Raw genomic sequence first — 17,427 nt, 5'->3', positions numbered from 1 at the left:
ATTTAACTATAATAACTTAATTAAGTTTTTAACATATCCCTAAGTTGGGCAAAGAGTACAATATTTGACTTTACCACGACTCTTTAAAATATGGTATTAGAGTACCAAATTCTATTTTTTTTTCAAAGAAACAAAGCACGATGAGTTTAAAACACTTGTGCACACAAAACTTTTAGGTGTCGCGCAGAATGAGGTCACATTGGCGACCAGGTGAGTCGCGAGCTGTGGTGTTGCTGAGGTCGTCATTATCAACCATGCGATTTATTTAGTACGAAATGCAGAAAAACATGCGCGTCGGAATTGACGTGTCATAGGCATGCGTGACGTGACAAATCTTCTAGGTCAATTTATAATATTTAATATTAAATGTGCAGGGTGGATACAAAAAAAAGTAATATCTGTTTTTAAAAATAATATTTTAAATAAAAAAAAGATATTTTATATTAATTTAATAATAATTATTACAATTATAAATATAATACAATTCGCCAGAAGATGTCTATCCATCTATAATATTAAATTTTAAATGTAAAAAAACCTCATTTAAATTTTTATTAAAATAAGTACGTTTAACGAATATATTTGATAGATAGTCTTTAATTGTATATAAAATATCTAATGCTATTTTTTCAATTTATAAATATTTTTTCAAAAAAAATATTTTTTAAATTCATGATTTTCTTAAAAATAATTGTCTAATAACCTAATTATACAAAATATTTATTCAAAGCTAAACAGCTCCACTTAAAAATTTACCATATTATATATTTTTTTAATTTATTTGTAAAAATAATAATATATGTTGAAGGATATTCGTTTTGTAGTCTAATATGTCATATGAGGTATTAAGAGTACTACAATTTTTTTATTTGTATCAGAAAGTAATAATTTATTATTCAATACATTGTCTTATTTGATGTAATTCACTTATACTAGCCTTTCTTCAAAACCGCAAAACTTTCGTGGAATAGTATTCATCACAATCGGAAATTTTGCCTCTGTATTCTATGTTCGTTGTATAATTTTTTTTTAATGTCTGAGAACAGTAATAAGTAGCAGGGGATCATATCCGATGGATACGGTGGCAGCGGCATCACAACGATGTTGTTATTGGCCAAAGAAATCACGAATTATTAGGAAAATTTGAGTCGGTTTGTTATCGTGTAAAAATTCACAATTCTTCAGATTATTTCATGTAAATCATAGTAACTTGTACTGTTATGATCAAAAAACACAGCTAAGAGAACCTTAATATTCGATCGTATTTGACGTGCCTTTTTTGGTCATGGTTTTTCATGGTGCTTGGACCTTTGTTTCGAATTTATAATCATAAACCCATGATTAGTCATATATTTTAAAAATTTAAAACAATTCTAAATCGTCAACGACTTAACCATACCGTTATGATTAAGGAAAACAATGAACCGATGCGTTTGTCTTTCAAAATCCAAAGTTCTTGTCTAAAAATCTGGTCGCTTTCTTTGGTTTGCATCGCTTATTTACTTATTGAGTTAGAAAAACCTTAATATTCAATCGAATTTGACGTGCTTTTTTGGTATTGATTATTCATGAGGCTTCTAATGACACGATCGGACCTTTGTTTTGATGTTTTAACTATACTGTTTTAACGAGTAGGAATAATTTTAAATCACCAACGATTTGCTTAGGAATTTTGAAAGTTTTAAAGCAAATTTGATTGTTCTCGCTTCGCAATCTAAATTTTAGTAAAAGTTGTTTTGGCAGATAGCAACTTCTTACGCATTTTTCCTAATATTGAATCTGCGATTATTAAGAACAGCGTCCTTTATCATCCATCTACGATATCTTCACATGTTTCATGGAAACTATGCATAATTCATAAACCTTTCTGCCAAAGGTATTCTCTGATATTTATACTTCTTCAATCCACTTTAACGCAAAAATGAATGCAAATTCTTAGTGCCATCATTTTTGAAATAAAAAAATTGTCAAGCGTGATAAAATGCGTCTTTGACCGTCAAATACGCGTCCAATATACGCATCACAGACAGTAGTACAAACATAAGAAAAAAATATAAGCTAAATCACATCTCTAGATCATTACAAAATAAGGAATAATTTAGCATTGCGACAAAGTTTAGCCAGATAGGTTTTAAAAATTTACTGATTCTTTACAATCGTGAAAGACAAATTCAACACGCAACGCGCGATCCCCTTCACTCCCACCATATAAACATATATTTATTGGGAGCTGCCTCCCAATGTTCTCAATAACAAGTATGCCGTATTAACACATTACGGTCCGTTCACGCGTGATAGCGAAACTTCGCGATCAGTCCGTTCACGCGTTTCCGAGTGCTCATTTTAATGCTTCGGCTTGTAAAAACATCGTGCGAAAATGATAAAGATTTAATCTTTAATCAACAGATGGTAATATAATATATACATTTAAAATTCTACGTAATGTTTTAAATAGAAAAACGTATACATATGTATATGTATATAAAATCAAAGAAAGGGAGGAGTGTTTTTATTTCAAGACTAATACTTATGTCTTTATCACTTTGTCAATCTTGCAAATAATTATTTTATATTTTTTTGCTGGAATAACTTAAAATGCTTTTTTAAAATACTACGATAAAATACAGATATTACTTTCGTATCCACCTTGTAAATAGTAAAACCTAGTATATAAAAAATATTAAATAAAACGTTTTTCTTATCTATTCATTATTTTATGATTTTTTTACAGAGATATAAAAATATACAATCGCTTGTATTGAACGACCTATTTCTGCATCGTAAAAAATACTGTCACTATTTCAACCGTACAATTTTTAAACTCAAATAGTGTCCTTTTTAAAGTCCACACGCACGTTTTTTGTTTTAAAAAAATATTAATTATAATTTATTTGGGGGGCACTGAGAGACGTCTGGGCGAGCTACTGTTTGATTGTCGCCGCCCACTCTCGTCTCCTCTGCCCACACGACCATAATAATCACCGAACATACAATATTCAGAGAGCTCTTTTGCGATTTTATTGCAGACGAGCATATGGCTGACAAAATATGGCCGCCAAACGCAACGTAGCAACACGATAGAAAAATGTAAAAACATTAACAATATAATTTTTATATATATATATTTTTATATAAACATTAAAAAGCGTGAGAGTGGGATTGATTTGTTTTTTTTTATTTTATTTTATTTTTGTTTCCATTTAGTTTTTTTTAATTATTTTTGACCATTGATTTTATCGTGATTTATTTTATTAAAACTATTTTTATATTTTTATTTTATTTTAAAATAACAAATTTTATGGGCGATAAGTTAATTTATTTAATTTAGAATATACAATATTTTTTATAAATTGAATATCTAAAAGCATTATCGCCCATTGGATTTGAAAAGGCAACGCTCACCATATCCCAGTGCTTTTGTTAACATCACTGTCATGTGGTTTCTGTGCGCGTTTCCTCATAACCTTTAAAACTAGGCAATTAAATGTTTTTTTTTCACCCGGATGTTTGCTGCAGATTCTGATGTTGTTTTACTCATTTTTATATAAAAAATAAATTTAAAAAAAAATGGTGCGGTGGTGGAATCACTGAAGCGGCAATGTGTTAACACGTTGTATAATAATTAACAATTTATTAGATTGTAAATATTCCAAAAAAAAAAACTCATTATATCTGTATAAACTATAAACAGAAAAAAAAACAGAATCACTTCTAAACTATATATAATATAAAAGCTAATACTTTTTAGGCATGGTTGTAAAATAGATGTCGTATATTGTGAAGCCTCTTCTTCATATTTTATATTTAATATTTTCAAATTAATTCGGTGAGATGAATGAAAGATTAAGATTCGCCGCTGCGCAAACAGTGAGATCAGATTGTGTTATTTTGTTTTATTTTTTATTTTATTTTTATTATTATTTTTTTATTTTATTTTTATTTTTTGGTGGCGGGGTGCTGTGGACATTCTTATTTATATAATTTTTCTCTCATGCGAAGTATGAATGACTCGTCAATAATAAATTAAATCGAGCATTTTATTTACACAATATAAATTAGATCGATATGTACTGCCTGTACCAATAACAATTTTATCTAAAAAAATCCTCAGCTTATTTTATTTTAATGATTTTTCCATTATTTAGTGAATTTGACTTGTGCAGATATGTTAATATTATTTTGACCATTAAAATTAGATAATTCGTAGCCGAGCATGATTTTCGCTAATAATACATGCAAAAATGTGAATTTAAGAAATCATCATATTTAATGGATTATTAACTGCACGTTTGATTTAAATGTATATTTTTTATAGATGAATACAAGAAAAATCACCCACATTTAAAAGGTTTTAACGATCGAATCACTTTTTGCCAAATCATCACAGCTGAAGTGAGAGATTTTTTTGCACTCGAGAAATATTTTCATCCATATTATATTCATAAATATATATACACAGCGCCGTTAACACACTTTTCTTTATCTGACCGAGTTTATGGCTTTTTTTAAGGCTCGAAATTAAACTATAAAATTTGATCATGCAAATGCAATAACTTTTTTATTGCGCGCAATCGAACAAACCTTGGATCTTATCAACGCTGAACAAATCGCTGATTTGCCACGCTTCAGTTTTAATATAAATATATTTTTTAAAGACCCTAACCTATTCGGCACCGGAAGGCTTACTTCCTGAAGGAAATGACCGAATGCTTTCTAGAATCTAGATCTTAACACGTTCATTCCGGAAGTTAGGGGAAACCCAATCGACGTTAATTGAATCGTAAAACAAGGGTTGTTATATTGTAAGTATGCTAAGCGGTTAAAATTTCGACTTAGCTCTAATTGAAAAGGCACTGTTGTTTTTATTTAGGCGATTTACCCAAATGGACAAAGAACGCATTAGCCGTTTCTGTATGAACTTACCGATCATTAAAGCTATCCTTCCACAAAAAAACGTGTCACAACAGTGGCTAAGTGTTTATTTTTTCACGCTGTCGAAGTGAAACCTGTTATTTCTACGTCCATAGCCATCATCATCAGCGTGAAACACCCTACAAACCACCCCTAGTCCTTTGTGTTTTGATGGATTATATATCTACTTTTAATTTTTATCAGTAGATAAGTTTATACATATGTATCTATATGTATATAGCTCGATAAATATAGCATGTAGTCTTTAATGGATAATACTTTTATAGTTACTATATATTTCAAAACAGAATAAATATGAAAACTTGTCATTAATCAATTTTAATGTAAAGAACAGACCATTCCATTCTGTGAATCAAACCGATATAATATTCAGGCAGAAATACTCCGTTCTATTCTCAACGTTCGCAACATTTCACAAAGACGTGAAATAATAAAAATTAATTTTATGTTGAATAAAAATGGCACAATTTTAATAATACAATGCAATATTTCAAAGCCCTTTATTGCTCAATGTATCACATTAATGATTTATTCTTCCTTGATTTTTCATGATCATACAAAAAACTTTAAGACAATAAACAAATTGTGTATTAAATCAATTTCTTCTTCATCTAATAAATAGTTCAATTCCAAATCGCATGAATCCATTTTAGAATAGATAGATTTAGTTTTAAATTTATTTATGCTCATCATGACGCATTAGAGAAACCTGACAAGTCATACTGGTCAGATTTGAAATAAAATACTTTCTGCCGAAAAATAATTTGGAAAATGACTATGCACTCAAATTATTTATGGATAAATTAAAAACTTGCAAATAATATAAATCTGACGTATTAAAACGTGTCATCTGATTTTGTTTAAGTTTGTAAAATTTACATTATTAAAGTGAATAAGTAGTGTAATAAACGAAATCCCAACATCGTAGAACATAAAAAAAATCGTCCTTGTCTCTCGCTTTGAACCGATAAGTGTCGCTAAATATGACGATTCTCGTTTCACACATTCTTTGATGAAACATTTAGAACAAAAACAGACCATTTGTAATGTTAATTTGTAGCGAAAACTTTCTCTGCGCAGCGATGGTTTTTCCGAGCTTTCAGTTGATCTTTAGAGTAAATATAGAGATCTTGACTCGTAGACGATTGTCACAGTCGCCATGTATCTTATAAATTAAATGGTCGCATTTGGCTCTTGTAATTTTGTTGTCCAAATCCAAGGTCAGATACGCGAAACGCGCAATTGAACAAGTTCGCATGCGCCTGCTTGTCGCGGATATTTTAGGTCACGCCCATACACCCTGATTGGTTACGATTCTCCGCCCCTAACTAATCTCAACCAATGAGATAATCCACAAGATAGCCTTCGCTCATCACTGACCTTTGCGCAACCGCCAACTTATTGTCTTTTTATATATATTTTAGTGAGTAACTAATGTTTTCCATTACATTTAAGGTGTAGCTTTCCATTATTTTCCCACTCCATAACACCATACGTTTCTATATTAGAAATAGCGCAATAGATCAATAGGGAAGTCATTTAGGGAGCATTTGCCCCCCTCTTGAATTTGGCCAGAAAAATGCATGTCATTTAATGAAATACAATGAATTTAATGAAATAAAAAAATTACCACTGACTATCAACTTCCCCCCCCCCCCTCCATGGAAAAACTGAAATGACATCCCTGACTAAAACCTGAAAGTCTTAGGATCGAATTTATAAAACATATTACTTTTCAATTTAAATTTCAATAGTGATATCGGAATTAGTATTTATTATAATTTTAATTCCGATCATCACAGATTCAATTTTCATAGTTCCTTTTGATCTCAGTGATACATATTATGATGATTAATACAAATAGAGCTAGGTTGTATATGGTATTAAACTCTTTAATATAGAGCAAAAACCATTGACATTTGATCGAACTTGACGTGCTTTTTTTTGGTCAAGGCTTTCCAAGGCGCTTCCATTGAGACAATTGGACTTTTTTTGGATGTCATAAGTCATATCTCTGCAACTATTATTCAGCAATCCTGGTCCGCCAGCAACTCAGCAAATTATATTCTATTGTATATGATACAGTTTTTAGACAAATTTAACTATTCAATTTTCCTAATAATGATTTAAGTACAATGTTCTTATTTTTTGTTACACTGATGTTTGGGTATTTATCGTATTTTGCAGTAGCACATAATCGGTCATCAGTACATCGCTGTTCAGTTTCTTCAGCGGTTTCATTGGCACGTATTGTAGTATAACACTCAATCGATCGTCAGCACTTCACTGTTCAGCTCAATTTTCTGCTTAAAAGTTGAGATTGATTGATTAAAATAAATTGAACACTAATTTACATACTGATTTCAGTTTGATGTCTCGCCACTAACTTAGTAGTTGTTGATTGTGTTTACCTCTTTGTAACGCATTGGGCTAATGTCTGTAATTATGTTACAACGGAAGATCTACAATAAATAGATAAATATTTTCCTTTTGATATTAGGAATAAATTATCTTTGGAACACTGAATTCTTACAAGCTGCTAAGAAGCATCATGCATTGTCCTTCTATACTTACTCATTAAAAATTAATTTAATCGATCTTCGCGAAATGAAACATAATACTAAATTCACACTTTATAATCGAACGTTAAGTCTAGTTTTATTGTTCGATTAATTTTATTATTATTTTATGTTCATTTTTATTGTAAGCACGTTAATGCTTTTGTGTTATTCAGAACCGAACTTTGTTCCAAACATATATATTATTTGTATTTATAAAATGAATTTAATAAAATCTTAATTTTGGTATACTTATACTCGTTATTGAAAGACAAATACAAATAAATTTAATTTAAATAACGTTCTGAAAAATGCGGAAAATTGTTATTTCATTGTTTATTCTGCATTTTTCTCATTCGTTGCCAAGAAAATCAGTAAATCAGTGCGTCGAGTGGGCAGATGTATTTTTTTTCTCTAAAAATATTTTACATACGTACTTTTTTGACAAAACTTCCACTCTCGCGCTGAATGAACTTTAAATTTGTATCTCGGAAGTATAGATCATTTAAAATCGTCAAGAAATCACAGATTTAGGGTAAAACTGACGTCCGTCTGGATAAAAAAACAGCTTCGCTGAAACGTTCCATATTATACATCATATCGTATTTTATCAGAAGCTAGACGAAAACATTTTTAGAAATATGCATTAGTAATCATTTAATTTTCCCAGAAATATCAAGATATGAAGTAAACACGTGTAAGCTTTCGGCAATCGCGATTTTGATATCATAACTAATTTAAACGACATTTTGATTTTTTTTATGAAAGCATGTAACAATATTAGTCGTCGCGTTCTATATATAAATCGGTTTAGAATCAAACAAAATCGATATGTTGTGTGTCGCATTTAGAGCTGGGAAATATTTTTGGATGTTCTACGTGTAGAGGCGACATTTTTTTCATGTTGACGTCATAGTTTCGTGTTTGCTGCCAAAATAATAAATGCGTACGGTTTTAGTGTGTCATTAGAAGTCACATCTCTAATCTTTGCGTTGCTCCGAGAAAAATCGAAGATGTTACCTCTATGATTACCGATTCGATATATAAAGAGATCATAGATCAAGTGCCAAAAGTTAATATCTAATTTATGTTACCGAACTGAATCCAAAAATCGGTGGATCTACATTATTATTTTATTATAAAATTGAAAGAAATCGCTGAATTAATTAAACTATTTAATGTAATTTTTTAGATATTGAATACTAGTATTTTACTGTCGTTTTACTCAGTAATAATTTATAGACATTTGAGATACCTTCTTTGGTAAATGAGGAAAGAGCTATGCACTATCAATATAGGTTCTTACGTATTTTTCCGCACCCGATCTGAAACACGCCTTTGGGGTTATACTTCATACTTTGACTCATATTAGTAATGATGGAATGCTTAATAAAATCATTAGAGTATACCAATTAAAATGTATTCTACCTTTTAATATTTTTATTATTTGATCATTGTGTTTCAGAGCTTTTTTTTATGTACGACTGCCAAAAAAGTTCATTTTGAACTTTTTTACTCCAATGATCAAATCACGCACCGATTTCATATTTATCTTTATTCAACTTTTGCTTTTACAAAATACCTTTTAGTAATTACTTAATAGCCTAAATTAACTAAAAAAATAATTATTGAAGGTTTTACATAATTCTGATTTTTTTCTGTATAAAAATCGCAAAAAAATTTTCCACAAACTTAGCGTTTTTATTTCTGTAATGATGTACATACATATATAAATTATTGGTATGATTATGTTTGACTATTGCGTATAAACCTTTTTATAAGACATGTAAGGCATAAGGCGTTGGACTGACATAGCTAGATCAGGGTTTACGTTGAGGGAGAAGCGGCTGCTTTCTCGATATTCTAAGTTAAAAGCCGCAACAGGCTCGCTTTTTTATTTATAAAAAATATGCTATTATTAAAAACCAGTCTAGGCATTCTTGTTTCTGAATAGCTTTTGATAAATAAACGAATACATGTAATATATACTATGTGATTATAATAAATTATATTTTCATAATAATTAAAATATATAAAAAAAATGCAAAATATGAAGTTTAAATTATATTAGTAGGTAACTTATCAAAAATTATTTCTAAATTAAAAAGCACATACCATCTAAAGTGAAATGGGCCATTCTTGTTTTTTTTGTTAAAAAAATTTTGGTGGAAAAAAATTCTAAAAAGCCCCCATAAATATTTGTAATTTGCTGATTTGAAAAGTAAATATAATTAGTTGAGAAAATTGTCAACAATTCTTTGCCGTTCTAATACTTCCGACTTTAAAAGCTTCCAAGAAAGCATACATATCTTCAAACATATGGCACGGATCGAGAATTTTTATTCTCAAAAAATCAACAACCTTCTCAAGAATTGAAAATTCTCGAGAAGAAACACTAAACCTTCTGTAGGTATTGTTTTTGTCTGAATGACTTATTTATCCTGTTGTAAAAATAATAAAAATAAGAATTTTGTGGAAAAAATACGGAGCAATATTTTTAGCTTATACTTTTTCTAATTTAAAATTCCATACAAACATAATCTAGGCTTAAAAACAATAACTAGGCTTTGAACCTAAATTTAAATAGATTATTTGTACATTGTATATAAAATAATGATATAAATATTTTTTATGTAGAAAGACGATGAATTTTGTAGTGCTTTTCAAAAATAAATTGATGTATAAAATATATATAAATCGATCTTATCTTTGTGCCAAAAATATTAATATAGTGTTCTAAAATACACATAATTTTAGAATCAATAAAAATCCATCGCTCATATATTTAAAATTTGCATGTAATGATGTAAAATTCAGGCATGATTAATTTTAACAATTGACTTGTGGCCTTCGTGATATGAGATGAAAGAGCGTTCAAGCCGTGTTCTTCAAATGACGTCACTGATGAAAGTATTAGGCTTTCTGTATAGGTCGCGATTTATGCTACATTACCAATGGGAAAATGCCACAATGTGAAATAAGTTATAGACGTTGCCGCCACCAGGGGTGTATTCTCATATTTTATTATATATATTTATATTAGATTTTTAATTAATAAAAAAGTAACATCTGTCTCTGCATCTCGATTTGCGTTTGTTTGGTGTTTTTCCGAGTGTGTTAGGTTGTTGAGAGTCGCTCGAAGTGTACGCTTTTGCAAAATAAGTATTAGTGTGTGCTAAATCGCAAAATCTAGAGCGGCCCTTTCGTACGGTACAAAATCGCCCTTTTAATTATTTTTTCAAGCAATACAACGAAAGGTCCGCAAAGGGTTTTGCGAATATATATATTATATATTTTTTTGGAAATATATATATACAAAAAAAATCCGCTCTCCAAGCCGCGGGCGATCTTGGATAGCGTCATAAAATATTGTTAATCTTTCACAACACGTGTGTCAGTGTGGCGTTGTTGTTGTTGTTGATTTTTATTTTATTATTATATTATTTATTTTTATTCTTTCTAAGTAGCGTGTGCGTGTGTTTCTCTTTGAACAGGGTCCCGCCGGGTTATGTGTATCAGCCCCCTACATATTTGGCGCCCAGCGGTTTAGTCCAGTTGCCCGCCACTCAACTGTCGCACGCGGCCCTGGCGGCGGCGACTTCGCAGTTCTACGAGTACCAGAGCGCTGCTGCTGCAGCGGCCACGGCAGCTGCCTATCCAGGACAAGCGGCTGCTTATGCCAATGGATTCGACACTTATCCATACTCGAGTTCTGCAGGTATTTACATTTTCAAATTATAAAAAAGATAAACCTTTGTAAATACATTTCACTATTCATGTACGTGTAAAAAACACTGTCCTTTCCACTTGTCTGTGTTACCATTCTTCACCTAAGGCCATAAAAAGTTATTTATCTGAAGAGTAGAAGGTAGTTATCAATAGACAATGGTATACGTAATGAACTACACATTATTACTGAAAATCTTCTGTTAAAACATGACAGCCCAATGCATTATAGCGGAGTAAACTAAATCGACAACTATTGTAAAAGTCTGAAAATCAGTGACATATATTTTATTAGTTAAAAACTATTGTTACAACTAAAAATCGATATATGTCAATTTGCACAACTAGCTCAATTTTATTATTAATTTATTATCTGAAAGACTAGGAAAATCTAGGAAAACATATTCTGTTATGATTAATCATAAGTGTATAATAACTATTATTCTTCCAGACACTAAAATAAAAATACATTAAAGTCCATGTGCGATTTGAACCCAGGTCTCATGTATTAGTCATCGATTTACGCCATCGGTCTATTTTTCTAGTGATAGTGCATAAAATTAATGTTAAACTAAGTGGTATGATGATTAAGAGAAATGATTTGTCCTTAATATTTCATAAGTCTAGACATTTATCATATAACATCTTTCAACTTTCAAGTTTTCACAACATGGCCATTATCTTGTTGTTCAAGTTTATACTATCTATAAATTACTTATATGTTATCACACAAACACTACATACATATATTTTAAATTTATACAAATATGTACAATGTGTTTGTATGTTTGTATACGATCATCTCGATTATCCAACGTTGATGCAGTTTTTTTTATGCATATAGAACAGATCTTGGAAAAGGTTTTAGTGTTCAAATCGATGAGATGAGTATTTTAAAACAAATTCAAAATTAGGTAGGAGTAGGAAAAATAGCATGAATAATCCTATCTCGTAACGGCTATGAAAAAAATTCCATCTAAATGATCCACAGCATAAATATACATCCCAGAATAATGGTATATTATCGATGACTTCTGCTAATTTTTCGCTTCTCATTGAAAGGAGAATGCATTAAATCAAAATTTATTGAGCCATATGAAACAATTTTAAAATATATTTTTTAAATCCCAATCTGTCCTGCAGCTCTCTCATTCGACTATATGTAACTAGTTATCTTCTTACGCTTGGACCCTTTAATATATATATATTTAAAAAAATCTTAAAAGCCTTCTATTAATGCAATCCGATAATTATCCCTGCCTTTGCCTTTATATGATTATTTAAAATGCTCTGTAACTGTAACGTTTTTCACAAATTACCAGTTCAGTTTAATATTGTATGTATTATACACAAATGTATGTATATGATTTTTATGTACAGACTTTTGTATGGATGGCACTAAGATACAAACCCCAGACTACTATAGCTCTTCTGCAACTGGACTGGGTAATAAGCTTGCTTTAAAAATATTCATTTTAAATTATATTTTAATCGAAGGCCTAGAACGTCTAGTATAAAATATATAAATTTCATCCGATAGCGTGATTGATTTTATAATATTTTCATTTCAGCCGCAGCCGGAGCAGCAGCAGCCGCTAGCTACATGTCGCCATACGCGGCGTACGCAGCTCTTCCTCAAGCCGGAGGCGTCTTGCCGACAGCTGGAGTCTTACCGCCTTTGGCTCCGTACCCACCGCCTCAGCAGACTCTTCAAGAAGCCCGCATGCAATAATCTGACGCTTGCTCAACTAACTGTTCACGAGCCATTTTTTCATGATTCAACACGAATCGTATTACGTACTTAATAATCTAACTCACACACGGAGTCATACGGAGGTTTAAGTTAGGTAAATAAACGTCCTTCTCAAGTCTGATTTGAAGCAACGCAATAAGCGAACTAACAACTCAAATTAATCTTCATTGTGTGAGAATATATATATATATATATCAGATAATACTCGATTGAAGAAGCATTGAAAATGCTACGATTCCTTTTGAATATTATATTATACTGTAAAGTGCCTATATCTTTATGAATGAAAACAAAAATATATTTATACTAGTACGCACATTGATGTGAGTCAAATATCAATTGATTCTGCAGATCTTTTTAACGATACAATGAAATAATTGCACACGCCTTATACATAAGATTGATTTAGAGTAACGTTATTGATGTTTATTTAACGTAGCTTCGTTATTAGTTTCCTTTTTTTTTGTTAGTACGACGAGAAGTCCTCCAAAGATACATTTATTGATTGTACTGTTCTGATAAAATATCATAATTGAATATGTTACGAACGTTTGAGTAGTGCCAAACACACTTTTTGTTAACCAATATTAACGATACAAAATTCAAAGCTCTTTACTCCCTTCTTATATAAATCTTATCTAATTGTATACATCCTCTATTTCATACTTTTGCTAATTAAGAATGGAATCATCTTTAAATTTGTGACGGCATTGAAAATATTAATTTCTTAGCATTCACACAGACCTACATTTTAAAGTTCTTGGATTGGCTTCAACCAGGGCTTTTAGTTATTCAATATAATGATTACTTACGTTTTTTTCTATTTATATTGATGTAAATCTTCCAATTTCTATACGTTCTTCCATATAGTCCAATCTAAATTCTTCGTTGACGATTATCACTTTGATTGAATTTTGTATTGTCGATGCCAACGTGTGTATGACACTATTTATGTACTTAAACTATATAAGTATGTCTACAATTTGGTATTGTTATTAAATGTATCTTATAAACCTTAACGACGATACTGTTAATTTTTTTAATCGACTATATAATTTGTATAGTTAATGTAATATTCCATAATTAATTTATGTAATAATTGTTTAAATTATTATTTATGTTTAATTAATGTATAAATAAAATGTTTCTCGATAGCGAGAAACAATAAACAATGATAGGTTTAGTTTATAAACTTGGCACAAAGTTACTAAATGAAAAATCGGTGAATATTGGACGTTGAATATTTACCATATTTTTGACTTACATTATTATACCGGATATGTGAATATGAAAACGATAATTTTAAATATAAACTAGTCTTTGTTATAATAGGATATAATTTAATATAAGCTCATTTTTTTTGTTATATACCTTTTATATATTATTAATAATAATATAAGTACCATAAACTTAAATTAAAATATAAACCAGTTTAATTTCTGCGACATTCAATACCATTTTATGTAACCAAAGAATTTAAACGATCATTCAGGCTCTTTTTATCATAATATCTAAATTACATTTATATCATCGAGATGTTTGTACTTAATTATCTTAAAATTACTTTATTTGTTGACTTAAGTGAGGAAAAAAAACACATGTAAATATTTAGATGTAGGTTTTAGTCTATAAAATTTATATAAGTAAAATAATTTATGTTATTTTAGATTTATATTATTATATTATAACGATAACGTAATAAAGTAACCGATCATTTTAGACGATCGATGTTCACAATTTCATTCAAATTTCCGTCCAAAATGTGCCTTTAAAAAATGGGGTAATCGGAACAGTGTCGAATTATGCGATTTTCTTTTTGTTCCTATACATTTTTTATGCACATTTTGTAGATATTTTAAAATATATACATATATCCAGAATACATATCATGACTTTCCAGTTTATTAATTTTCATTCAGCCATTTTCCAAGTCTTCCATAATCTTACCCTTTCTCAACTACTCAATCAATTAAATCTTATTTGTGCTTTCAAAACTTTTTCTCCACTTCTATCTTTCTATCATATTTATATAATACCAGGTCCAGAAATATTTTATATTGCATATCATTTCAACCAATACCTTCTAGACCAAAATAAGGATGCTTGGGCGTATTTTAATTATTATTAATATATTCAAAATACTATCAAAATTCAATAAAAATTATTATTTAATAATACTTATAATATATTATATTAAATATAAATGCAACGTTCGCCAGTAATAGAATGTGAATATTTTTAATGTAACGTTATCATATTCTATTCAAATATTTTTTTAGTAAAATTATACAATTAGACGTAACACGCCAATAATTTCAGTAATAAATCTTATGATATTATAACTGAAGAAAAAAAAACACATTAAGTACATAATTTTAGCTAGTAAAATAACATAGCAATTTTATGTTAGGCGTTTAAACAATAATGTATGTAGATTAATAATATATTAAATTATTTGTTAAATAGGAAGCAATTAATTTATGGCAATACATATTAAATTAGTACATAAAATGAAAAACATTGGCAAAGTGCCGATATTTTTATTTCTCAAACATATATTATTACGTCGATCTGATTTACTCAACACTATTATGTTTTGAGAATGTTACAGTTGATGTGTAATTTAATTAATCTGCATGTTCCAAATACTACAGTGTCATATAATTGTTATAAATGTATACTTTACTCAAGATTCATAAATAGGTACAAGTGTAAATGTACTCTTACTATACCACCATATATAAATGTAATAAAAATGTGATCATATTTCTGTGTTTTTATTTCTACTACTTAACAAATACCAACTATTGGCAGTGTTTCCATAAAATGAATGGGGACACTGAATTAATTTCTAAATGAGATGAAATATTATTACCACGTTGTGTAGCACTAAGGCCGGTTTCACACGTGCCAGATGGATTCACCCGGCACCGGGCCGGCGCCGTGTAGTGGGGATGGTGTTGTATGGGCTAGTACTTACCATTTCAGACGTGCCGGACGAATCCATCCGGCGCCGGCCCGACGCTGCCCATACAACACTACACGGCGCCGGGCAAATCCATCCGGCACGTGTGAAACCGGCCTAAGCCTTCAGATTCCACAGAAGAACAAAAACTTAGGGCTAGTTCAGACACGGCGGCAGGGATGCACGAATATGAAGATGCTGATGTTAATAAGCTCCGCCCAGATTCGCCGTGTGAACTACCCCTTATTGTCACACATTAACGACGCTCTATATTCGTGCGCGTGGTTTACTTACAGGTTACAAATCAACAAGCGCTTTTGCCAAGCGGCAAACACCATACTCATACATCAAGAAAACAATTAATAATACAAACAAACAAATATTCTTAAGTTTGGCTATAAAATTTGGAAGCAATTGAAACTCACGAAGAAAGGTTTGAATAATATTTGTATTGCATAATTTATTATTTATACTATTATGAAGATGTAATTCGGGTGTCAGTATTAAGATATTGAATCTATTACATACAGGGACATCATTTCAGCTTTTTCCAAGGGGGGTAAAAAAATTGACCAGTCAGTGGTCGTTTTTTTTAATTTTTAGATTATTTTTATTAAAATGGGCCCATGGTCGCATTAGGATCGGGAGTTTCGGACAGGAGTTAGGCTAGGCCTCCTTCATTGATCGTCCGAATGATGACCGCGGTCGGGTGGACTGCCGCGATTTAGCTACTGATGGTCTCCGGCATCACTATCCTTTATGGAGACGGGAATGTTTAGATTCGTTAAGATTCATGGTTTTTCAATAAATTCAAGGGGAGCAAATACCTCCTTTCAAATTACGTCCCAAAATACATTGAGTAGTTATTGCATCGACATAATAGTAGTAGAAACAGTAGAGTCCTTTCAGTGATGATGTTAAGAAAGTGGCAGTCTTTGAAGAGCTGATGGTGCATCTTGAAATGAGTTAGTGTGTGTTGAAGTGATCTAGAATCTCTTATCGATGTGAAAAACTATGCCAGTGCTGAGATTGGTAGGAGACTATTTTACGTCAATAGATGCTCCTTAGGTCTGCATGAACACTTTAAAAGCACTGATTTATCAAGAATCAAAAATCACGTCTATATAAGATTAGTAAGACCAATCCTGTTATACGGGTGTGAGACTTGAAAGATTTTGGGGCCTACTTCTGAGGATAGTACTTGGCAAAGGCAATCAACAAACTATACCTGTTGTATCAGGACCCTGACGTCGTCAAGTATGTTAAAATACAACATCTCAGATAGGTTGGACATCTGTCCTGTGTAGATGACTTAAAACCTACAAATCGATCAACTTTTTATAAGCATGAGAGAAAGAGGAGCACAAGCAGACTGCGTTGACTGGATGGAAGAGTAAAGGATTTCCAAGCGCTCAGCGTTGCATAGACTAGGATAGAGCAATGTTGAAGATACTCTTGGACGAGGCCAACGGATACCTTGCAATGGTATAGTT

At 30.7% G+C, this 17,427-nt stretch overlaps 1 protein-coding gene across 8 annotated transcripts in view; it reads left to right on the top strand.

Annotated features, from left to right (window-relative positions):
• The window catches only part of LOC148238537 (RNA-binding protein 24-like), a 72,753-nt gene extending 59,488 nt beyond the window's left edge, over positions 1–13,265 (top strand). For 2 of the 8 annotated variants that reach the window (XM_088205029.1, XM_088205038.1), the window contains 4 exons: positions 3,027–3,087; positions 10,985–11,208; positions 12,597–12,662; positions 12,788–13,265. In XM_088205029.1, coding sequence (XP_088061155.1) covers positions 3,086–3,087; positions 10,985–11,208; positions 12,597–12,662; positions 12,788–12,948 — 453 coding nt within the window. In that variant the 5' untranslated portion in view covers positions 3,027–3,085 and the 3' untranslated portion in view covers positions 12,949–13,265. Of the gene's footprint in view, positions 1–3,026; positions 3,088–10,984; positions 11,209–12,596; positions 12,663–12,787 lie in introns of those variants that run through there. The other 6 variants (XM_088205003.1, XM_088204986.1, XM_088205013.1 and 3 more) reach the window with 4 other exon arrangements.
• Positions 13,266–17,427: the final 4,162 nt, after the last annotated feature.

This window comes from Plectrocnemia conspersa, unplaced genomic scaffold (genome assembly GCF_051122295.1).
Source record: "Plectrocnemia conspersa isolate PC_06_02 unplaced genomic scaffold, ASM5112229v1 ptg000001l, whole genome shotgun sequence".
Lineage (NCBI taxonomy): Eukaryota > Metazoa > Arthropoda > Insecta > Trichoptera > Polycentropodidae > Plectrocnemia > Plectrocnemia conspersa.
The sequence above is the reverse complement of the archived record's forward strand: the minus strand, read 5'-3'. Positions and strand labels throughout refer to the sequence as shown.